This window comes from Silurus meridionalis, chromosome 16 (assembly GCF_014805685.1).
Source record: "Silurus meridionalis isolate SWU-2019-XX chromosome 16, ASM1480568v1, whole genome shotgun sequence".
Taxonomy (NCBI): domain Eukaryota; kingdom Metazoa; phylum Chordata; class Actinopteri; order Siluriformes; family Siluridae; genus Silurus; species Silurus meridionalis.
Window position 1 is genome coordinate 14,211,522 of NC_060899.1, and position 24,372 is coordinate 14,235,893.

General features: G+C 40.5%; 2 protein-coding genes across 4 annotated transcripts; one reads left to right on the forward strand and one right to left on the reverse strand.

Annotated features, from left to right (window-relative positions):
- Positions 1 to 1,448: 1,448 nt before the first annotated feature.
- Positions 1,449 to 12,286, reverse strand: wu:fy63c09 (uncharacterized protein LOC797544 homolog). Its single transcript, XM_046869563.1, has 15 exons — positions 11,889 to 12,286; positions 10,330 to 10,369; positions 9,026 to 9,069; positions 8,885 to 8,930; positions 7,178 to 7,310; positions 6,809 to 7,040; positions 5,547 to 6,548; positions 5,356 to 5,426; positions 5,114 to 5,166; positions 4,773 to 4,917; positions 4,597 to 4,665; positions 4,365 to 4,516; positions 4,072 to 4,268; positions 3,581 to 3,666; positions 1,449 to 2,212 (listed from the first exon to the last, which is right to left on the reverse strand). The coding sequence occupies exons 1-15, from the start codon at positions 11,986 to 11,988 to the stop codon at positions 2,105 to 2,107; spliced, it is 2,478 nt and encodes an 825-aa protein (XP_046725519.1). The 5' UTR covers positions 11,989 to 12,286; the 3' UTR covers positions 1,449 to 2,104.
- Positions 12,287 to 12,323: 37 nt separating this feature from the next.
- Positions 12,324 to 23,918, forward strand: LOC124398969 (FHF complex subunit HOOK interacting protein 1A). Of its 3 annotated transcripts, XM_046869560.1 has the most exons (13): positions 13,296 to 13,501; positions 14,831 to 14,861; positions 16,125 to 16,331; positions 16,427 to 17,065; positions 19,183 to 19,341; positions 19,768 to 19,854; positions 19,941 to 20,108; positions 20,227 to 20,306; positions 20,481 to 20,686; positions 20,795 to 21,751; positions 21,821 to 21,999; positions 22,100 to 22,220; positions 23,441 to 23,918. In XM_046869560.1, exons 3-13 carry the CDS (start codon positions 16,227 to 16,229, stop codon positions 23,659 to 23,661), a joined length of 2,922 nt encoding a protein of 973 aa, XP_046725516.1. In that variant the 5' UTR covers positions 13,296 to 13,501; positions 14,831 to 14,861; positions 16,125 to 16,226; the 3' UTR covers positions 23,662 to 23,918. The 3 variants fall into 3 exon arrangements, with proteins under 3 accessions (XP_046725518.1, XP_046725516.1, XP_046725517.1); XM_046869562.1 differs by lacking the exons at positions 13,296 to 13,501; positions 14,831 to 14,861 and adding an exon at positions 12,324 to 12,433; XM_046869561.1 differs by lacking the exon at positions 14,831 to 14,861.
- The last annotated feature ends 454 nt before the right edge of the window (positions 23,919 to 24,372 follow it).

A 24,372-nucleotide genomic window follows, 5' to 3' on the forward strand; every position in this document is an offset into this window, starting at 1 on the left:
TTTTTGGGGGCGTGTTTAATAATACGTAGAAAAAAAGACCACATTGATTAGTAAGGCAACAAATAGTGTTTACTGAAATATTGCATGCTTTTACGTAAGGAATGTGCAAATACACACAAACCCTTAGTGATATTAGATAGTAGATTGAAAATGCAATTATTTTGAAGTGTATAGAATTATTAAAACGGTATACTGTATTTTAATTAATGCAGGTGGTCCAAAAGAACAATGAACCAGGAGGATTACAGGAATATACCAGATGCAATGTGAACTGAATTCAATTAAGTCTTGGGCCCTAAGAATGGGTTTGTTTTAGACATGCTACAGAGACTATGATTGAGGATCATGATAATACTACACCACCATGACTGCTCAGAGCTTGTTTTGACAACACAAGAGGAACCTACACAGTATTAGGTGTATGGTTTTAAGGTTATGGCTGATCACTGCACTTGTACTATAATCGTCCACTATTCTGTAGTAACTGTTACTGAGGTAAAAGTTTGTGGAAGAGCCGCATATGACTGGAAAATTCAGGCTTCTGGGGTACAACAACGCAATGGCATAAATGGGATTTGGTTGTGATATCAGAATCATGTAGCTACATACTGACACGAGGTGCTGTGACCATTCAGCTGGTTAAGCCGCCTGCTGACTACTGTAGATGAAGCACAAACTCACAACTTGAACATCACATATGCAGCCTGACTGCACATTGCAAACCAGCCATCAGTACAAATTAAAAAACCCTTAAAATTAGACTCAAAGTCTTTCTTTCTGTGTACTTGAACTTGTTGAACCAGTAGGAGGCAGACAGTTCTGACTAGGATGTGCTATTGAGTTATATAACGTTTGCATGTGTACTTTACACATTTATAAACTCACCTGCTCTTTCTTAAAGTTTGCAATGATCCTTTATCCGATAAAACTTGGAGAAAGGACCTTCGTCGACAGTACTGAGGTCCCGAGGTCCTTCTGATATCTGCCACTACATCTTGCCCTCGTTTGTTTTAAAAATGTTCACACTGATGTGCCCATCAGTAAACAGTTAATAGCCTCAACAATGATGGAACTGTATCAGGTTCCTCTCAAGGTTTCTTTCTTATACCATCTCAGAGAGTTTTTCTTTGCCAGCATCACCACTTTCTCAATCATTGAAGATCAACTTAAAGAGATTAATTTGTGATGCTAAAATGGATGCCCATAAACCATTTCATTCTGTAAAGCTGCTTTGGGACAAGCGCTTTACAAATAAAATCCAATTACCAACCATTTTACCTTTATATATAGTGAGGAGAGGATTATAAAATGATAAGGATTATAATTCTCTCAAATTGTCATGACGTCAGGTTGCATGAAAATGTTTTTTCACACACTGTACCTCATATTTATGCTCCTGTGTCACAGTTGTATATGCATTTTGAAAGGTGTTTTAAACATTCGAAATCTTTACATTGTGACTAAGATTTTATTACAGGAAAATGAAGAGCTTTAAAACAAAGCGCTTTCCCAGCTGCTCTACATATGACATGTTTTTAAGTGATTCATGCACTTATAATACCTCAGTATACGATTCTGCAGAGAAAGAAATGAGTGAATTCATGGCTTTGTGATTATAACCAGTCTCACAAAGTATAATAATTTATCTGGATTCATTCTGGGGTTAGGATTCTTTGGGTTTTTCTCACCACATAGTGTAAAAAGTACCATACTATTAAGGAGATCAGTGGGAAATCATTATTCACAGTGTCAGTACAGTAGGGGGAAGAAATTAAATTAAAAATTTTTAAAAATTTAATTCGTAAAAAGCCAAATCATTATTACATCTAAAAGCTTTAAAAATCTAGTGTTAGTCTGTCAAATCTCAAGCTCTCTTCACAGTCCAGTTACATTAAACTCCAACACAACATGGTCATTTGGCTTTGGGATGGATATAAAACACATTAATAGACAAACCGGTCAGTGAGTGAGGAATGGGCCCTCTACAGTCTCTACTTGATTGTGTTGGAGTTCGTTAAAGTAGCAGTAGGCCGAGGGTACGAACCACGTCACTTTTTACTTTCCGCATGTAAACATTCGCCCTCGTGTCCATCTTGACCTCGTTTTAAAGCACCTGGATGTAATTTTTCGGGACGATGCCACGTCGGCCGGCAAATTCCCCTACGAACCACTCCTCGTCCACCTCCTCCAGGGAGGACACGACGTCCCCGACCTTCAACGTGCACACAAACACACCGAGAAAAACACTCAATTAGAAACAGACAAACTGTGAAGCAACATAGATGCCAGTATATACCAAGGATAGACAATATGGACAGAAGTTTATGGACACCAGAGCATGTTTTTTTAACATTCTACATCTAGTCCCCATTTGCTTTTATAAGAACCTTCACTCTTCAGGGAAGATGTTTCACTATGTTTTTGTGCTTGTGGAGATTTGTGTTTATTTAGCCACAAGGGTGTTCATAAAATCAGGTTGATGAGGAGGCCTTGTGTGCAGTGTAGTAAATTCAGGTGTCCTGGTACTTTTGTCCCTACAGTGGATGTACATATTGATACTGTATATGAAAGGTGGTACAAAAGAGCTGCGAATGAATCCATGTCATCATATAACCATTATAAAATGGTATTTATTTTCCTTAGAGAATGAATCACAGTGCTGTTTTGTTGCTCATATAATGCACTTAGTACACAATCATCAGGCATAACATAACTTTTGCTGCCAAAACAGTCCTGAGCATTAACCCACAACTGTTCCTTCCTTGGACCACTTTTGATAGATACTGACCACTGCAGACCAGGAACATCATACAAGAGCTGCAGTATTAGAGATGCTCTGACCCAGTCCTTACCTTTGAGAACAAAATTATAATTTGCAGCCTAATATCCCACCCACTAACAGGTGCAATGATGAAGGGATCAGTGTTATTCACTTCACCTTTTGGTGGTCATAAAGTTATGCCTGGTCGGTGTACATCTCTTCTCCTGAGACTTGTTATAACCTAATCAGTGAGCATATATAGTGAATAAGACGCCATTAAATATTTTTTAAGGGCTGGGGAGGTGGTAGCTCAGAGGTTATGAATATATGTTACTGATCAGAAGGTTGGGTGGTTAAGATTCGGTATCACCAAGCTGTCATGCTTGGGGCCCTTGAGCAAGGCTCTTAACACTCTGTGCTCCAGGGGTGTTGTATCTTTGCTGACCACGGTGCTCTGACCCCAGCTTACTAAAATAATTTCACTGTGCTATAAAGTACATATGACAAGTCAAAAGCACCTTCAAATATCCAAAAATACCAATTGAATATCATCTGTAACACTGCCTTTTCTTTACTTTTTACTTCTTTGGGTTCATACTATATATGATTTTTTTCCGGAAATATAAAATGTACAGTACGTCCACCAAGAGAGGGATTCTTCAAACCTTTCACAGCCACGGATTGATTTTAATCTTGGACTTGGACAAACCGTCAGGATGATTCATGAGATGTAATGAGATCATGTCGAAGCTGTAATGAGGTCTAGAACTAGTCGGGAAAACACAGGCAAAAACAATGGGAAACAACACAAACACACACCTTGAGGCAGAGTTCATCCTCAGACTCGGGAGTGAAATTGTAAAGCGCTCGACCCGTCAGCCCTTCCTCTACACACACGGCAGGGTCTACAGGAAGACAGAAGACAAAAAATCAAGCATTTTAATACGAATGGAATCAAAATTCAATGTCGAGGATCAATGATTATGCAGAGGGCATTTACCACCACAATGTTGACACTTTTCCAATAACAGCATGCCCCAAAGGGCTCACTCTTCTTCTATTACAGTTTTTACCAGTAACTGTATTGACCACAATGTTGACACTGGAGATTTCCTTAAAAAATGCTAAATGAAAAACTCTAACCAAAAAAAAATTTCTCAAGGATTTATATACAATGCCCCAAAGTCCCTTCAGAAGCAGTTGCTATGGAAACAATGTATTAGAAAGTGCACTGAATATAAATCAGGGATATGCAGATTAGAAAATCCATTAACGCCATGTTGTATTGTGCATAAAACATCATTGCGTACCTGGTGACTCAAGTGTCAAAATCTCCGCTTGACTTTCCTGAATGAGCTCGACAAAATTCAAAGGGAAGAGCCCCGTGCGTCCGTTGAGTCTGCCACGCCCCCACTCATCATTCACATTCTCCGTGAGCGTTATGACATCGCCGGCACGCAACGTCAGCTCGCCGTCATCGCCGTCGAACGCGAAACGAGCTCGATACCTGAGGATAAGGATGGAAGAGCAAAAAAGGATTACAAGGAGGTGATGGAAAGATACAAAAGGAGGTTGTGTATGAAATAGATGAAGCGGTATAAACCTGACACTGGTGTTCGTCTCAGGCTGCTGCACCACTGTCTGTGGCTCTTTCTTCAGCGGTTCATCCTGATGTTGACCTGTTCCAACTCCTGGAATGCCTGGTGTCTTGGTTGGTCCTGATGAGGCATCGAGAAAAACAAGAAGGTTCTCCTTCTGTAGAAAGGAGGCACAAGAACAGACTTTCACACATCTGATATTTACAACGTGTCTGTGGGAATGTTTCATGTAATTACCTGCAAATAGGATTCTTCAGGATCACTGCTAGGGGGGGTTTCTGTGGTGTTAACTGGAGGGATTTTGCTCTACAACACACACACACACACACACCTCTGTTCATATATCTCTTAAACTAGAAAATATGACATTCCTCCCAGCTTTCTGAAGCTATATTAAAGGAAGCAGGACTTACCGTATACTCCCTGTAGAGAGGATGCCCAGGTTTTGGTCTCGGTGGCAGCAGTGGCCCTCGTTTGACTCCCCTCGTAGAGGAACCTGCGGATTTGCTCGACTTGATTGGCGGCGGACGCAGAGGAAGCGGCTTGCCCTCACTGGCGCTACATAAAAATACAGAGTTTATCATAGAAAAGAGAGCAAGAGTGAAGGATTAGGAATAGTTTAATGATCAGCTAAAAAGGGGACAGAGCTGCTTACTAATCAGTACTTTATAACAACAGGCAGCACATACACATTACACGAACTTTATAAAACACTTAAATGTAAAAAGAAAAAAAAAAAGTGTGCTAGACTTACTGATGTGGTGGTGATGGGCCAGATTTGGTTACAGTTGCAGCACTGACAGCATCCTGAAAATACACATAAAATTTGTACAATTCTCTCATACTGACCACTGGATGTTCAACATGGCACCTCATGGTCAAGACTCTTTGAGGATTTTAGAGAATTAGAATTGTTGCGCTCCACAAAGATGCCCAAGGCTATAAGAATTTCTCAATAACAAAAGAAAAGTAGCAAAAAGGAAAAAAATAATATACCTGTGCAGGAGTGTGTTTAGGAGTGTGTTTTGGGGGCTGTAACCTCCTCTGGGACTGCGGTTTAGCTGGACCTGAGCACATTAAATGCAAGGATCAGAATTCAGAAAGTCAAAATTAAATCCAAAATAGCCAAAAGAGTCAAGGCGATAATAGAAGTTTACATTAAAAACACCCAAGAAGCACATGCTTACATTTTTCCCCGCCTCTGCTGGAGGATGTGAGTACTACAGGCTTCCCAGAAGCAGCCGTACTTGAGTCCTGATCTTCTGAACTTTTCCTTCTTGAGGAGTTAAAGGGCATTTCTCCAGGCTGAACTACATCTTCCTGAGTAAAAGCTCCAGACTTGCGAGCAGCTAAAGGAGGTCTGGGAGGTGGCCGAAGTCGATAGGGCTCGTTTTTTACTTCGAAGGAACCCTGCTGCTGAGATACGGGTAATTTTTTCACGAGGGGTCTAGGAGCAGGAACTGGGTGAACCAATGGCTTATTTTGTTCTTCTGAAGGAATTCTGGTGTCCTCCACATTTGGTGTTGGGTTATATGGTTTTGCAGTGACAAGCGGTTTGGGATTCTGGGTTCTTGGTCGTGGTTCTGGTCTTGTTTTCGTTTCTGAAGGTTCACACACAATAGTGGAATCCAAACAGCGTTCAGTAGAAACGCTTTCCTCTTCTACACTCTTCTCAGTTTTCTCCATTTCATTAATACGGTCGTCCTGTTTATCGTAGCCAAAGACGTCTAACAGGTCCTGGAAGTACTTATTAGATGCGATGTCTAAAGAATTATCAGTAAAACTGGAAAATACACTCTCTGTACCATTGTCTTTAAGGCGCACCAAGGTCTGGACTTTGACCTCTCTGGTTTCTGGCTGATCCAGAGGCTCCTCTTTAATCACTGAGTGCTGTAGGGCTTTAGAGCGTGGCCGTGGCCTGGGGTGTCCCATAACCTCCTGTTTCACTGGGACCTGCGGCTGAGACTTATGAGTAATGTTGGAGGAGTCAGCAGTGATGGGAGTCAAGGGTTCCAGTGTGTGAGTGAAGTGAGTCTGAGCTCCACCAGGAGGGTGTGTTGGAGTGTGTGTGGAACAGGAGGGATCAGGCTCGTCTAGTTCAATCAAAGAGTGCATGTGCATAAGGACTGGCTCGGCAGGTTTCGGAGCGAGTGGGAGGGACGGACGAGGTGGTTTTGGGGGCCGGCGCACTGAGAAAAAAACAAAAACAAACACGTTTGGTTCGAGTTTGGGTTTCAGCTAAAATATAAACACAATTTGTCTTTCGCTCAGTATGTAGCTGAATACGCAAGGATTTTTATGCGTGAAGCTTGTTTTTTTAGAGCATTCTGTACAAACCTTTATAATAGTCTTCTCAGCTCGACTAGATTTGTGTGGTTTCTGATGCTCTACAACAATTATCATGAACCCAAAACCTTTTCAAATAGTTTTGAAATGGTGCAAGACTTACTCTGGGGTCTGGTACAGCTCTGAGGCTCGAGCGTCTCAGGGTCGGTCTGTGTGGCGATGGTGGTGGTATGACGTGGTGGAGCGGAGGATGACGAGTTTGATGATAACGAGGAGGACGGCGATGAGGAGGAGGAGGAGGAGGAGGAGGAGGAGGAAGCAGCGACAGAGGAAGTCTGGGTGTTCTGCTCCCGACTTTTTTCTCTAATCACCTGTTCATATGATGGTGGTGGAAGCTGGGGAAAAAAAAACAAAAATCAGCCGGTTTTTGTAAGAAACTGTTTGAATCCAACCCTGTTGTGGTCAGTGTTTTTATTGCTTAGTCATGGTTTCATCAACTGAGAAAAAAGACCGGTATTACAGCTTTCCTTACCTGTACTGTAACAGAGCCAGACCAAGATGGCTGAGCAGGGGGAGGAGGTGCAGGGGGAAATGACCCAGGTGCCCCTGTGAACCAAGAGTTTGTGGCCAGAGGTTCAGCTGCAAGAATAGTGATCTCAGGACGCCTGCAGAATGAAAAGATCATACAGATGACTAGATATTTAATACCGGATCATTTTATAGTGTGGCTCGATTGAAAGGGGAAAGTGGAAGCTCTGGGTTACTGATCAGAAGGTCTGGGGGTTTAAGCTCCAGTACCACCACTCTTGGGCCCTTAAACAAGGCCCTTAAACCAATATGCTCCAGTGGCTTCCTAATATTGGATTTCCCTGGGCTCAAGATGTTGGACTGCTGATCAGAAGGTTGTGAGATCAAATCCCAACACCACCAAGCTATCACTGCTGGGAATTTGGGAAAGATTCCAAGATAAAAACATCAGGAATTTATAGCAATTGATGAGAAATTTGGGAAAAATATCAACTGTATTATATACAAGTGTAACATACAAGTGTTTGTTTGGTCATGAGCTGATATGGAGGCAAACGAATACAGATTTTTTTTTAAAGATTTAATTATAAGCAGAATTATGCAGGCTTGATGAGTATAAGAGACTCATCAAAAACATTACAACTACTAAAGTCTCTAAACTTTTGACCAGTACTGTTCCTTCTGCATGAAACCTGGTAAAAGGTAAAAGAAAGAGCATCACAGCTTGAGCTAGATAACCTTATAAATTGTCAATGAAATAGCCCCAAATTGCATTTATACATATACACACATTTAACACACATTTATATACACACTGTATAAACACATTCTGGTATTTGCTGGGCAAACTTTAATACCATAGATAAAATATATTTGTCCGAATAATAAACAAACCGAGAATACAACAGCCTTTATCACAGCACCCCTGGAGCACAGAGGATTTGCTCAAGGAGCGGCAGCTTGGCGATACCCGAGGCTTGAACCCCCAACCTTCTGATCAGTAACCCAGCACCTTAACCACTGAGCTACCACTACCACTTACTTGAATGGATGAAATCTTCGGACTGTGGCTCCAATTTTCCTGCGGCCCTGCAGTAAGTGTGCTGTGTGCGTGTAATTGATGAATGTGCAGGATAGAAATTAAACTGAAACTGCATTACATTGGGTTGTTTTCACCTAAATTATCCTGCAAGATTTTATTTTCAACTACATTTAAGTCGGCTAACTTGCAATTTTGTGAATTAACAGTTTATTCATATTTTCCCGTTAATGCCGTGGAAAGTTTCCAGGAATTTTTCAACCCTAGTGGTGATTTTATTGTTTTGGGGTTTTTTTTGGAGGAAAGGAGTCTCCAGTTTCAGTACGTGGGTCATACAAAAGTCTGGACAAAGGGCTTTCAGGTTTCCCTGTGCACTAGTAACTGTAAGGAAACATTAACCGAATATAACACAAAAAATGAAAACACTACAGGGCGTCCTGTTATAGTATATGAACTTCCTGCACTGGAGCTATGACATCACTGATTATTTCCCTTTACCCTATAAACACTCCCCACTGTGTTTTATTCCTGACATACTGATTAGATTAATATTTCAGCACGCACTCGTTACCGAGTTCCACAACAACACATGAGATACTAAGCTAAATAAAAAGCGCTTTATAAATACAAACACAATTCTGTACCTAAAGCAATAATGTTTTTCTTACTCACCGTCTGTCCCTGTGTGGATCAGTCGGAGCAGGCGTTCTGGTGGACGCTAAAAAAATGTCAGAGAGGAAAAAAAGAAGACATCAAAACACAAAATAAGCGTTTGTGTCGCAAACGCTAAAAAAACCCCAGAGGCGTACTCACTCCTTTTTATCACAGCCCTGATGGACGAGAGCGCGCCTTGAGTGCTGAAACAGAAAGAGAAAGTTCTACGTGAAACTCGTTTTCCCATTCCTGCTTCGGAGTTTACTTTAGAGCATGAGCACAATTATCCGTTTCAGTGCTTCCAGCTGTGACTCATTTGCTCGGAGTGAACTTTGTTTTCCTCGCTGGAACTTGGGCTTATGCTGAGTAATGGGAAAAACATTTCCATCATAAAGTGACCGACCACACCAAAATTCCCCATCCAACCCCGACATTCCACCAGCGACTGCTGGATTCTCGCGCTCCCGACACTCCATTTCATACCTTAAAGCCGCCTCGAGTCTCCTTAAGTGAGAAAGTGTTGTTCTATAACCACAACAGCACTACTGTATCATTCCTACATTATGTATATAGACTTGTATGATGGACCCTTCAAACCAGCTGATACTAAATGTGGTGTAATTGTTAATACTGATGATTTCTTCAAGAGTGGCATTTTCATTAGTCTCAAGGGTCAAACTGTAGATTTACTTTCTCCTCAGACAAGCTAAAAAAATTTATTTTTTGGATGAAATAATAAAAAAAGGAGAGGATCCTGAGGGCATGGTTGTCTTCATCCATCATAGCAGGAGCAAGTTAGAACAAGATGAGGCGTGTTCTTTTTTTATAAATCTAAAGAAGCAGACTTTCAACACCTTGTCTATTAATATTAGAACAAGCAGGTTATTTTCTCTCTCAGTATTTCAATCTAACTATTTTAGCTCTTATAATTGAAGGTATTATATCTCCCTATTTGCCCCAGAAAACCCATCTAAAGCTTGGCACCTACAATCCCTGAGCATTATGTAATGTAACACGTAAGTGCTTCTCTCAGACAAAATACACCTCTCCCGCGACCCGCTTCGACACGGCCAGAAAACCAGACGTGAATCCAAACATGACCAATTATCCTGTTACGACAAACAACCCCATACCTTGTTTTTCTTGACCTAAGTCAACAAGTATTACAAGCAAAGAAGACCTTCTACTAAACCTCCTCCTACACCTTCTACTTCTAACTAAAGACTTTCTACTGTTCCAGCTTGAAAAGTGTCTTGATTCATTCCAGAGAAGTGCAAGAAGTGCCAGAAACTCAAACCAGGGGTTTTCTGAAGCTCTCTGGATTTTGGATTGTGGAGGGGAGGTTAGAAAACCTCACACACACACACACACACACACACACACACACACACACACACACACACACACACTATCAAAACCAACAGTGACAGTAAGTTTAGTGGAAACTGTTTTTTCTGTCTTACCTGGATTGGCGGTGTTCAGGCTTGTTCCTATCTGCTCGATCTAAACACAAACACACACTCATCAAACACACTATCCAATATGGAGATACAAGATACACCGATTTCAGCAGATGTGAAGTAAAAAATGTAAAACGGACCTAAAATTAACCAACACGACATTTTCATACCATATTCGAGCCCAAGTGTAGTATAACTTGTAACCTGTAATAACTGTAACCACTACCATTAGCCAGAGGTTTAATCAAGAACATGAAAGAAACTACAAAAATGACCACTGCACACTATTTCACTGGTTCAATCCCTAACTAGAAAGCCAGGAAGCAGGAGAAAGAACTGTACAAACGTCTCAACTGCCATTTACAAAATAACTGAATGACTGTGTGTCAAAGAATCTCGCAGCACAACCAGCACAATTTTATGACTGTAGCAGCTCCAGGGGGATCGAAACAAAGCCCATTTTACAATTCACACCTACATTTTTGTTTGGTTTATAACCATATATATTTCAGCTCAATTCCAGCCACCTCACTTTAAAACATCTGGCCACACCCATGCTCACCTTTAAGGTGCAGTTGTGTGGAGCTAGCTTTTACAGTAACGCTTCACGGATAAATCGATAACGCACATTATCTTTAAACATATATACTATATATACATTTACACAGGAATTTAAGCCTTAATGTGACAGTGAAATGTTTCGCATCGACCTGGACTTGGACTTGCCACTGACTTATTACCAGTTGTATATGGACTGGCTTTATTTCTGGGCATTGGTCTTTCAATATTGTGCATGCGGTCTTTTCTGTTCACATACACACCTTGTCCAGAAGCAATATTATCTAGAGTGGCCAAATTATGAGAGCAATGCATGAAATAAAAGGATTCAATGATGGGAAAAAAGCCATTTTTCAGTCCAGGTCAATACAAAACATCTGGAGATCATTCAAGACTTGGATTCCCGTGTAAATTGAACGTGATGTAAAGTCATCACCGATGAATAAAAAGACGTTTTTTCCGTTGTTGTCATTCCTTTATACACATCCTCTACTGCAAAAACTGTACATCTGCAATCCACTGGTTCTAGTAGCAGTCAGAAATTATGGTTATCATCATTTAACATAATAAGAAAAAAAATTAACACCAAATGACAAGAAAACTGGATGAACATATAGGAGCAATGTCTTGGAGACTTGGAGGGCATTTTTGATCACATGACTGCTGGTTTTGGTCACATGACTCTGAAGGGTTCATGGCTCAGGGTTTAATTGTAACTCAAGTCTATATAAAGTATATATTAATGATGGTAAAGAGTTGAATGTATTGCATTTATTTATATTCTTATTGTCTAGAAAGCATGTCCGGTCATTCCATACACCGGAGAGAAAGAAAAAGACAGGAAAAAGAGAGAAAGAAAGAGAATTTCATGAATTATTTGGAATAATTGTTCGAAATATAAATATTTGGACACATTTGCATGTAACTTAAAGAACCGTTCGGCTTTTCGGAGACACCTGTATATTGTAATATAAGTAGAAAAAAGCGAAACGGAAATAGTTCACCTGGTGCGGTACTGGGCGCTCGCTGGTTTCGTCTCGCGCCGACGGCCTCGCGCGTCTCACGCAAACTTTCCTCTTCATCCTCCGCTCGCGCTTCGGCCATGATCTCAAATGGATACTGGGAATATCTCTTGTTTCACCACCAAAACATTAAGAGCATTTCTCTAATAAATAATCGTATAAACCCGGCCGCAAGGGGAAAGTCCGGCTTGTCCCTTTAAAACTCTTTAACACTCGTCCAAATCCGTTCAATCGCCTATTAAACTGTTCGCACTTCTCCTGGAAAATGTCTTTAGGGAAAGAAAATACCAGGCGAAATATCCGATCGCTATAAAAACAATGCCGCTCATTATCTGAAACTCCGACACGCTCCGATCCGAGTATCAGCGCTCGGGCGTTCAGGCGCGCTCCCGAGTCATGACGTAAACAGGAAGTTCTTGGAGGTGCGCGTGCACGTTTAGCGATTCCAGTATCAGTGCAGGAAGAGTTCAGGACTTTGTGTCACTTTTAATTACATGATATACAGATTATAATGCAGGGAACATTGGGTAAGAAAAACACTGGTGGGTGCAGGTCACTCATCAGAAACAAAAAAAAGTGCTTGAAGTTTCTAGATTGTGGACTAATCTGCAAATATTTACTTAAATGCATTTCAAGATTCAATGCCACAAAAGAAAAATACATGATTAGACTTCTAATTTGTTGTGTTTAGGATGAATAACCATATTTATCACATCCTGTTTGCACAAAGTGTCACTCAGTGTTTGAATGTACAGAATTTATTATTATATGGACAAATCATTTGCATAATCACAAATCTACTGTACTGCTCAAAAATCTCTCCATCTTTTAAACGTTCTTACTCCTGGTCTGCTAGAGTTAGAAGATACAAATTACACCTGTTAATCAGTCACGTTTTGTTTTATTTTCATGCCCTTTATACAGTACCAGACAGTGTTTAAAAAATAATTATTATAATAATAAAATACAAAATTGTTTAATAAATCGTATGATAATTTCCAAGACCTCTGACGAAAAACTTTAGCACAATTCAATATGAAAAAAAACAGAAACGCTGCTACTATTTTGCTACTTTTAATTAACTATTTATTAATTTATAAGCGTGTTTGTCAGCTAGTAACCACAAGATGGCGGTATACACACGATTATAAGACTTACTTCATTTGTTCGTTCGTTTGTTTATTTTGTTTTTTTGGAAATTTAGCGGATTGCCACAAAAGTTTAGTGCATTAAATATAAAGGTTGTTGGAATAGTAATGTATTATTAATAATGTAATATTAATAATGTATTATCAATGTATTCATGTATCGCCTCAATCGACGAGGAGGAGGGATTAGGTCGGTGCGTATTTGCATATGTTAACGAGTGGGCGTGGTTTACCAGGAATCCTGAGTACCTTGTGTGACCGGCGGGATTATTCTGAGCCTCAGCCGGCCGACATGAACAACCAGGGATTTTATTACCATTTATAATGTTGCTTTTCTTTGTGGATCTGTTTATTTCGGGTATCATGTGGATCGTGTGAAGTTTTAGTAGGAATGTGTGGACAAGAGTTTAATGGATGTTTGTTCCTTTCAGCAGACTGTTCTAACGGGTGAGGTTTATTACCGGATTAATTGACTTAATATCTGTTTATTACAGTGCTTTTTAAAATAACTTGATTAATTTGTTTGTGTATTTACAGAAAGTGTCTAAAACAATAACAAATATAAATCAATAAACAAATCTCAGAGGAATAATGGAATATAGTCAAATCATATAGATAGATAGATAGATAGATAGATAGATAGATAGATAGATAGATAGATAGAATCCTTGTATTTTATACTTTTATTTATACTTTCATAATTTTTTATAAATTTTTGGTTTCATTTTTATTTATTTTATGTATTTATCTTTTAATATTCTATATCTATTTTTATTAACATGTCGGTCATAAACATTACTACACACGTTTTATATATATTTTTATATATATTTTTATATATAGATGCATTATTCCTTTTATATAACAGAAGTAATCTTGTAATATATACACATATGAGACAATGCAGGAAAATGAATGATTTGCATATCAGTACCTCTACTTTGCTTCAGGACCACTGTTCTTTTGTATGTGGGTTTTTTGTTTGGTTGGATAGAGGATATATATACAGTATAATATATCTCTGATAACACTGACACTGAGACCTCATAACATATGTAAAGGAAAAAAAAATCTGTGTTGTGTTCTTGTAAAATAGAAATTACAACAGTGTTGTGAATTTATTTTTTAGTTACAGTTAAAATCTTGGAATGTCTGAGCAGGTTCATTCTTTAACTTATATCACTAATTCATTTAGAAATGAAAAACATGACTTTTACAAAGTACCGAGAGTTAAGACTTCTTCCATAAATACCAAGGATGCTATGGATCTTCTCACGGAAACCATTCACCATATTTACAATTAGTCTCTATAATGTAAGCTACACATACACATGTATGTTGTCCTTGCATTTACATGCAACAAACTAGGTCATTTAATGTTATGAAGCTTTAAACTCTCACTTAGCATTGTACATATCATATATAGGTAATAATTCTCTAAAGTAAATCCCTGGGTAAGTTATCTAAAATCAACCACATATCAGAAAGAGTACATTAAAATAAACCTGCAAGCCAGAAAAGTGGCAGTTTCAGGAAATGAATCAACATACAATCATCCTCATTCCTAACTTTTCATCCCACAGTTTCATTATCTGGAAAATCTTGTCCCTAAGGTGTTCTGAGCATAAGATTCATATCCTCTAAAGATCCCTGATTTCCTCGTCCCTACTCAGACATGTAGCATGTTATTGTTTGCTTGCTTATAAACCTCCCTCTTTTTCTTTCTCTCCGTCTCTCTCACGCTGTTCTCTGTTTCTCCCGGTTTGTCTCTGCCAGGACCTCTCCTCGCAGTTGTGGCTTTGCTGAGGTAGGAATTTTGGGGGAATGGTGAGGAATGCTGGGAATGTTAAATCCGAGCCTCCACCCTATAGGGACAAGCTAAGAGGCCGCCACAGACAAAGAAAAAGACAGGGAAGTCAGGATGTCTTATAGAATTACTAGATATAGAATATAAAAAGATAAATACATAAAATAATTAAAAATGAAACTATAAAATTTATAAAAAATATTAAATTATGAAAGTATAAAATACAAGGATTATATAAATGTGTATATATAAATGTGTGTATATATATATATATATATATATATATATATATATATATATATATATATATATATATATATATATATATATATATAAATATGCTACAACAAGAAAAAGTATGGTACAACCAGGACACTTCCAAAAGCTGGCCACCCAGCCAAAGCAATCAGGGGAGAAGGGCCTTAGTAAAAGAGGTGATGGTCACTCTGAGTAAGCTCCGGAAATCCTGTGTGGCTAGACAGATGCCTCTTCTCTTTGGTGCAAAAGCCAAGAAAGCCGGCTTGTAGTTTGCCAACAGTCACCTGAAGGATTAGTCATAAGTGTTTAAGAGATACGTGTGTTAAAAATTTAAATTGTTATTATTGAGCTCTAAGCCAAAATGCTGTTAAATTCACCATCTGCATTCTTCAACTCATTACATTTACCTTATGTTGTCAGACCCCTTCATCCAGACTGACTTACAATGATTTTAATTATTGAATGGAGCACTTGAGGGTTAAGGGCCTTGCTCAAGGGCCCAGCAGTGACAGCTTGGTGGTGCTGAGATTTGAAATTCCAGTCAAAAGTTTATCTTGGTTGAACATCTTTAACAGTGACCCACGGCTTCCCTACCTTCAAGCAGAAGTCTAGTGAGGGAATGACTGCTAATAGCTACTCAAACCTAAGTGATAACAGGAACTAAGTTGTTTGGCAGACACTCCACACCATTCCCTGTAACTATAAATGAACAAGTTCCATCATATGTAATGTACCAACCTGGAAGTACAGAGTGTTTATTACAAATTTGTTGTATTATGTCTGATTTAGTTCAAAGTTTAATTTAATTGAAATATTTAATTGTAAGTGGTGGAGGAAGTGTAAAATCTATGTAGCTGAGTTAAAGTACAGATACGTGAAAAAGTTACTGAAATACAGTAAAAAATGACATTTACTTTGTTACTGTGCACCACTGTTAATTGTGTTCCTTTACTTCTTCACTGGTTTACAATAGCTATACTTTGACCTCTCTAATTTGTTAACCAGGAGGACACCTGGTATCTGGTTTTACTACTCTCGTTTGGACGTCATGAAAAGCAGGCAGATGCTAGCTGCATTATGGTTTAGCTCATTCTACACACTGGCAAGATGATGACATCTGTGGTGTCCAATGGTACCAGGGGCCAGACCCTGAATCTTAGGGGTGTAGATCCTGAAACATGCATGATTGTCTTCAAAAACCACTGGTCACAGGTAACACAATCTTAAACCATCTGATCGTCTTCTGTTAATTTGTATATAAGTTGTGTTAAGTTGTATATGATCTAACACACTAATTACATTGTTAGGTTTTGCGGATCCTGGAAAAGCACGAGCCGATCCGGAACAGTGGGCTTCTTCGTTCAGGCCCGATCTCTGGCGATGAAGCGAGCGCTGTTCAAAACTATGTGGAGCACATGCTGTTCCTTCTGACAGAGGAGGAGTGTGGCATGGGTGGAGCCATGGGCCCCATTCTGGAGTTTGTTCTACTGGAGAACGTGATGGAGCGCCTATTTGTATGGAGCCTGCGGCGTGACTTTACGGAGGCAGCGAAGCTCGAGCAGCTGTGTATGTACGAGATGCTGGTGGCCCGGGCACGCCAACCCCTGCTGCACCACAAGCCCATCCTGCGTCCCTTCGTCATGTTGCTGTCATCCTGTGGCTCTAGCTCGAGCTCAGCACTGGTGGAGGCCGAGTTGGTGCGATTGCTCCACCGACTGTGTCACATGCTGGCACGTGATGATTCCGCCCTCCAGCTCTTCCTCTTCCACAGTGGGCAGGATCAGGGTGCTGCCAACTTCCTGCTCTTTTCACTGCTGTTGCCTTTCGTGCACCGTGATGGGCCGGTGGGTGCGCAGGGTCGGGAGGCTCTCGCCCTCATTGTGGCATTGTCAGCGCGGGACATTTCCGTGGCCAATCACATCACCCAGAACACCTACTTCTGCCCGGTGAGTGGCGTCAGTGTATTATGGTAAGAATCACCAATTCGCATCGGTGCATTAGCATGAAAGTTAACAATGCTCGACGCATCGATTTAAAAAGTGTGCATCATATACAAGTTGGCATTTGTATCGCGATGCATTTTTTTAAACATAATTACAGTGGTAGAGCTGCATCTTTCTAAATCCAGGGCAGGAAAAGTACGTTTGGTTTTATTTCAACTTTTTTAGCACCACAAAGGCCTGTTTGTGAAAGGGTCCATGTGTTAGAGGTCAGTTTGTAGTTTCCAACAAGAGTGGCAACTGATTCCTCCCAAAACATAGTATAATCATGCTGGATAACAGAAAATCTAATAAGCCTATTCAACTGTACAAAAGGTATGGCACCCCATTAAAAAAGTGTGTCAATAACTAATACACTGCAGTGGTTGAGCTGCATTACTAGAAGTGTTAGCACACACTGCATTTATTACGCCCTGAATGTTTTGACTGCATGGACATTGTTTTGGCTTTTCAGCTCATCTCATGGACTCCCCTAAAATGTATCAACACATGGAGCGCACGTATATGAGTATGAAGAATTAAGTGCTGCCAAAATACAAAAATTGGTGGGGTTTTTTATGTTTGGTTTGGCGTATGACAACATTTCCAGTATTTACAACTTCACTGACAATGAAGCTCATTAAAGTAGAACTTTTTTTATAAAACAATTTCATCTTGTATTTTTTGTAATTCAGCATCTGGGTGAAATGATTTCATTCGCTATGCAACAGTAAATACTCTAAGACGTATGTTTATTTCAAGTGCAGAGCCAGGCACAAACACACACAAACACACACACACAAAACCCTTACATAACAGTGTTACAGTAATGACAGGAAAGAGGAAAGGGAGGGGAGGCTTAGTGTGTGACGTCCAGCCGTTCTCCTAGAGAGGACGAGAAAGAATAATGGATACTTACAACAACGAATGGAATGAGACGAATGGCAACATCGAGTTCAAACTCATTGAGCCGGGAAAACATAATAACGAAACCTTTGTGAGAAATGCCGAATGTCTATGACAACATTAGTTATTTGAAAGTTTATAGCCATAACTAGTGATGTCATGTCATGTCGGATTTTACTTCATCCTGTGAAATAATATCATGCTGAGAGTTCGCTCAGATCCCTGGTTCAACGCCATAACAACAGCACATCCCCACCCCCACCCTCACCCCCTTTTATAATCCGGGCTGGATGTTAATCCCATACACAAATTTCTGATCTTGGTATATGGTGTGTTTTTTCTTGTTCACAGAAAGATCTAGAATGGTTGATAAGGTGAAAGGGACTTTTGAAACAGTTATGAAAGGCGAGAAATTAGTGGACGCATTTTCACCAGGCCTGCCTCTGGTGGCCACTCTGTGCAGCTGGGGATGGTTTCTCATGAACATGAAATTCCCGGAGTAAGAACGGGAGCTTTAAGGGTGAATTTGGACTGTAGTTAATGTTTACAGTCTGTTACACTGACTCAGGACTACAGTTTGCTTCTGATCACCGTCACTGTACCCAGCAACATAGTTTATCTGTAATAAATGGACATTCGGTGCAACCCAGACAAGGATGGTTTCTCTCTTGAGTCTGGTTCCTCTCAAGGTTTCTTCCTTATGCCATGTCTGGGAGTTTTTTTCTTCGCCACAGTCGCCACCGGCTTGCTCATCAGTGGACAAACTTACACTAATAAAGAACATCTTATCATTTTTCCCATTAGGGGTCGCCACAGCGGATCATCCGTCTCCATACCCCCTGTCCTCTACATCTGCTCTTTCAAACCAACTAGCTGCTTTGAGACAATGTTCATTGTTAAATGAACGGAATTGAATAATGGGTGTGCCCAAAGTAAAATTCATACGAAAGTGAAAGTGTGTAATTCTTTCATTTTTAAACTTTTTTTTATTGCAAATTAGCTGTAAATTTGAATGTGTAGTTATAGAGGACGAATAAAGTTCACAATGGTGAGTCTCGCATCACACCGGTATTGAGATGGATGCTGATTCTGATTCTATGATACTGGGTATTTACACACTTGACTCTTCTCTCTTACAACATGCTAAACCTGTAATCTTCCAATATATTTGTGTGTAGGTCCTGGCCACAGGGTTGAGTGGTCTATATTCCTGGCTTCCGGCTAAGCTGGAGGTCTCCAGAGAAGGATGGCATTGTTTGGAGGAGGTGGATTGGATGCAGGTGCCAGGACTTGTACAGTTTCTCAACTCTTTACACTTCTGTAGCACGGTGTGTAAGGTGAGGCCCAGGTCAGAGATCCCAAACAGTGAAACTTAGAAAATTGTAATCCTCATGGCACTGTTACACAGATGTTTCAATTATTTTTTGTCCCCTATTGCACAAATTAGAACATTCTACCTCAAGTTGTCACTTTTCAATAATACACTTCTGTGTTTATCCTCACATTTGCACCGTATACATATATTATTTGAAGTATATGTTGCACCTTTACACTCCCATAATGCGTTTATTGTATATACATATGTTTATTTATATATTTATTTTGGATTTATGCCTAGCCCAATATATCAAACAGCTATAGTTTTGCTAAGATTGCTTTGTAAATCCATCATTATTAGGGCATGATGTTCATTTCCATTAACGGTTTCTCAGGAGCCAGTCATTTATAGTTGAATTCTATTGTTCTGGGATCTTTTTTTTCAGGTAGCTCATCACTCTGTCAGAGATCAGCTGCTTGGGTACATCTATAACGGTTTCCTTGTGCCAGTTATGGCTCCTGCATTACACAAGGTGCTCACTGGTCTTTAACTAACCCCTAATCATTTTGATCTCTCACTGGTCTAAACTTGTCTTCTCTCTGTGTGGTAACTAATAAGTCGACTTTGGAGGAAGTGATGACAACCACAGCTTACCTGGAGCTCTTTTTGCGGCATATCTCAGACCCCGCCCTCCTCCAGACCTTCTTACTTTTCACCCTCAAGCACCGTCATGACAACATCAACGTTCTCGATACGCTCGTCAGCAGAATCAACACTCCTTTTCAGGTATACAGGTGGATATTATATATCACTCTCAGCGACGTACACTGTCGCTAGCCCCGCCCATAATAGCCTTATTTGTAGAAGATTTGTCTCTAGAACTAAATTTTTCCCTGTGCTGTAGTTGGGAACGGTATCTCTCGCTCTGTTTCGTACCCTGATTGGCCTCTACTGCGAGGACGTCATGCTGCAGCTTATTCTCAGGTAAATCTTAGACTTCCTTTATGTCCTACGTTCTTCACGTTAAGTTCAATAAGCGTACTAATGCAACATCACAGATTTATCTATATTTTTTTTCCAAAAGTGATGATTTAGGTCAAAGTGTTGTTTCTATCCACTGTGTACTTCTTCTTCTACTTTTTTCTTCTTCTTCTCCAGGTATCTGATTCCGTGCTCTCACCTGCAGCGTGAAGGGTGGCGTAGACTTCGACAGCGAGACTGCTACTCTTCCACCGCGGCTGCTTTCCTCACTCTGACTCCCTCGTTCCTCATGGCCAGACCCTGCTCTTCGCCAACGTTGCCCCCTAAACCCGACTACGTCCTTTGGTCCAAGGTCACCGAAGGGCTGCTAATGGGCAACACAGGTAATGACCAAATTTCAAATCTCACTGCTGTCCAGAAATGAAATATTAAATATTATTAATAATCTGTGCTTCTAATTCTCTCTATTTTTCTAACACAATATTTTGAAGAACTTTCCATAGGTGTGGATATTTCCAGGACCTCAGAGCCATTGATGTGCAAAAACTACCTCCGGTACCTGAGCGATGCCCGCAGCATCATCAGCACCAGTGTGCAGGCGTGTCGGGTATGGTCTGCCCCTTACGACGGACTCAATCCCTCACCCGACGACTACCGAGCAACCGAGGAATTTGATAAACACCGGTATGGAGAGAGGGATGCAGATGCAGAGTGTCCACCTCTCACCACTCCTCCTCTCCAGCCCCCAACCCCAAACCACAATCATGTCCGCACCACGACTCCAGAGCTGGAGTGGGACGACAGTTATGACGCCGCTCCAGACGAAGAGGAGAACGGGGATTACCACTTTGTCGAGCAGCCGCAACCTCCGGAACATATTCGAGAGATGCGGAAAAACGCTATCATGCTGATTCACGGTTCTTATGTTGAGGAATCAGAGTTTCAGGACGATGTATTGGTTTATGATTTGATTGCGCAGAGGGACGCCCAAGACGCGTGGATCGCGTCCTCGAATGTTGATCATGGAAGTCTAAATGAAACAGAAACAAACACTAGTACAAAGATTGATGTTAACAACGAGGTAAACAATCAGGAGACAAAAGACGCTTCACTTTTATTAAACAGCTTCGCTGATGAGACGCAAAGAGATCTTTCGAATGATCAATCTGTTCACGTCTGTCAGAAACAGAGCATGGTTGTGGAAGAGCGACATCAGGATACGTCCAGCGCATTGTCCAATAGAGAGGACTTTATTTCCCAATGTCTCCAGGTGATAAACTGGGATAAAGAAAAGATGCTGGATGGTTGTTACCAGAGGCTGTTCGCGCTTTTGCATGACGAAGAGACGGAAACCGACTACCATTCCCTATGCATCGATGATGATGACGAGGGAATTGAACGAGCAGATGAGAGAGATGGCGATACAAAGCAACATGTCCCCTTTACAGGTAAGGTAAACTAGATGACCAGTTTGTGTGAATCAGAGACACATTGATTTACTGCTTTTTCTCGTGCAGGCCCTTTCATCAGCGTGCTGCTCTCTCGCTTGGAGAACATGCTGGACAACACTGTGGAGGTGAACCTGCTAGTGACGGGGATCCTGGCCCAGCTTGCTGCATATCCACAACCTTTGCTGCGCTGCTTCCTGCTCAACACCCAATCCGCGTTCCGACCCGGCGTCTGTTCTCTCTACCAGGTCTGGTTCTAAATTTTTTACAGTACTGCATCAATCATGTATCTCTATACATATACACACTGTATCCGATTGTAATGACGCACACACATTCGTATTTTAGGTGCTGGTTTCTGTCGGTTGCCAGATTGAGCGCCATGCAGCATCCAGGCCAGAGTTTTCACAGATGGTACGAGATGTTGCCCGGTATCTGCTCATCACAGAAGAAGCCCAAAAGGATCGAGGTGAATAGGAATACAATTCAGGGTTCCACTATATTTCTGAATTTTTTATCATATATTTGCGATCACTACAAACAACAATCGCATGTCTGTGCAATTTTTGGGTGCTTTTTAAAAGTCTTATTGATTTGAATCTATTTTGGGGTAAATAAATCAAAAACATTAATGCTTGTAATATAATTAGAACATAACTTTCATAACACAAACACAGAGTCTCACTCGAAATGAAACAAGTTAATATTTTAATGTATTCTTAAGCTCCACCCCTTATTGACATTCTATGACATTTCAATTCAATATTTATGTATAGCGAATGCATGTTAGCAATGATGGGTGTGATTGAAATAGGGTGTGGCTCAATTGGGGTGTGTCTGAAATGTTGTATTTCTAAAATATTGTGTGGCTAAACTGGGTGTGGCTGAAATATAGGGTTGCCAGAATGGGTGTGGCTCAAATTTGGGGTGGCTGAAATTAATGAAATGTTGTTTGTGGCTGAAAGGTTGGGTGATTGAAATGCAGTGGAGCCTAAATGGGTGTGGCTAAAATGTGGTGTTTTGACAAAATGTGTTGTGGCCAAAATGGGTGTGGCTGAAATGTGGCATGGTCAAAAAGGGTGTGGCTGAAATGTGTGTGGCCAAAAGGTGTGGTTCAAATCTGGTGTGGTTGAAATGGGTGTGGCTAAAATGTGGTGTGGCCAAAAGGGTGTGGCTGAAAAGGGTGTGGTTCAAATCTGGTGTGTCTGAAATATGTTGTGGCCTAAATGGGTGTGGCTGAAATGTGGCGTGGCCAAAAGGGTGTGGTTAAAATCTGGTGTGGCTGAAATGGGTGTGGCTGAAAAGGGTGTGGCTGAAATGTGGTGTGGCCAAAAAGATTGTAGCTCAAATCTGGTGTGGCAGAAATGGGTGTGGTTGAAATAGGGTGTGGCTAAAATGTTGTGTATCTAAAGTATAATGTTGGTGAAATTACTGTGAAGGAAATGGGTTTGGCTGAGAAAAGTGTCTCCAAACCCATTAGTCAGTGGTTAATAGAGATCTGCAATCTGTGCAACACTGTATGTAGATTGCAATTGAAGCCAATTGTATTTAACATGTTCATGACATAAAAACAACCTTCCGCTGAAGCTTTATTTACGGGGTGGCTAAAGCAGCTAGCAATAACCATAAAACCATTTCCTCCATTTGTCTGTCCTTGCCCTCACCCCACTTAACCTCACTGTCTCGTAGAGTGGGATTTCCTGCAGGGAAACGGACTCGGCTGCTTTCTCAATGGCCATGTCTCCGGGCGGCTGCTGAAATCACTTCCTCCATGCCCCAAGATTCCACCTCAGGCTGAAAATGGAGTGTTTGCCACATTCCTTTATGGCGAGTTCCTGAAAGAGTTGGCAGCCATTGCACAGGAACACTCCATACGCCCGGACTTCCTTATAGAGGAGTATAGAGAATAAGAGTTTTGCTTTTTTATTTCAAATGTTATTCAACTCAGAAGGCTTTAAAAATCCAAACGGCTCTTTAATTGGCCTAATACTGTACATTGTTGCCATACAATACATTATAGATGCTTGTACAAACTGTGTGTCTGTTTTAATTGTTAATTTAGAAAATGCACTTACAATAGTAATATATCTGAATGTAATATGTATGTTATTTGTTTTGTTTTACAATGTTTGCCACGTTTTTGGAAAGTAAACCAGAAAACAAAATGCTTTTTTGATTGCGGTTACTTTGCAATATTAATTTATAGCATTGGGACACATGATTTTTTTTTTTTTTTTTTTTTTCATGATTTTTTTTTTTACCCCCCTGTCCTCTACATCTGCCTTTTTCAAACCAACTACCTGCATGTCTCTCACCACCTCCATAAACCTCCTCCTTGGTCTTCCTCTTTCCCCCCCTTTCTGACGGCCCCATCCTCAGCATTCTCCTACAGATATACCCCATGTCCCTCCTATGCACATGTCACATCTCAATCACCCCTCTCTCATCTAGTCTCTCAAACGTCCTACATGCACGATCCCTCTAGTAAACTTGTTTCTAATCCTGTCCATCACTGTAACTCCCAAAGAAAATTTCAACATCTTCAGCTCTGCTACCTCCAGCTACACCTCCTGTCTTTTACTCAATGCCACTGTCTGTAATCCATACAACATCGCAGGTCT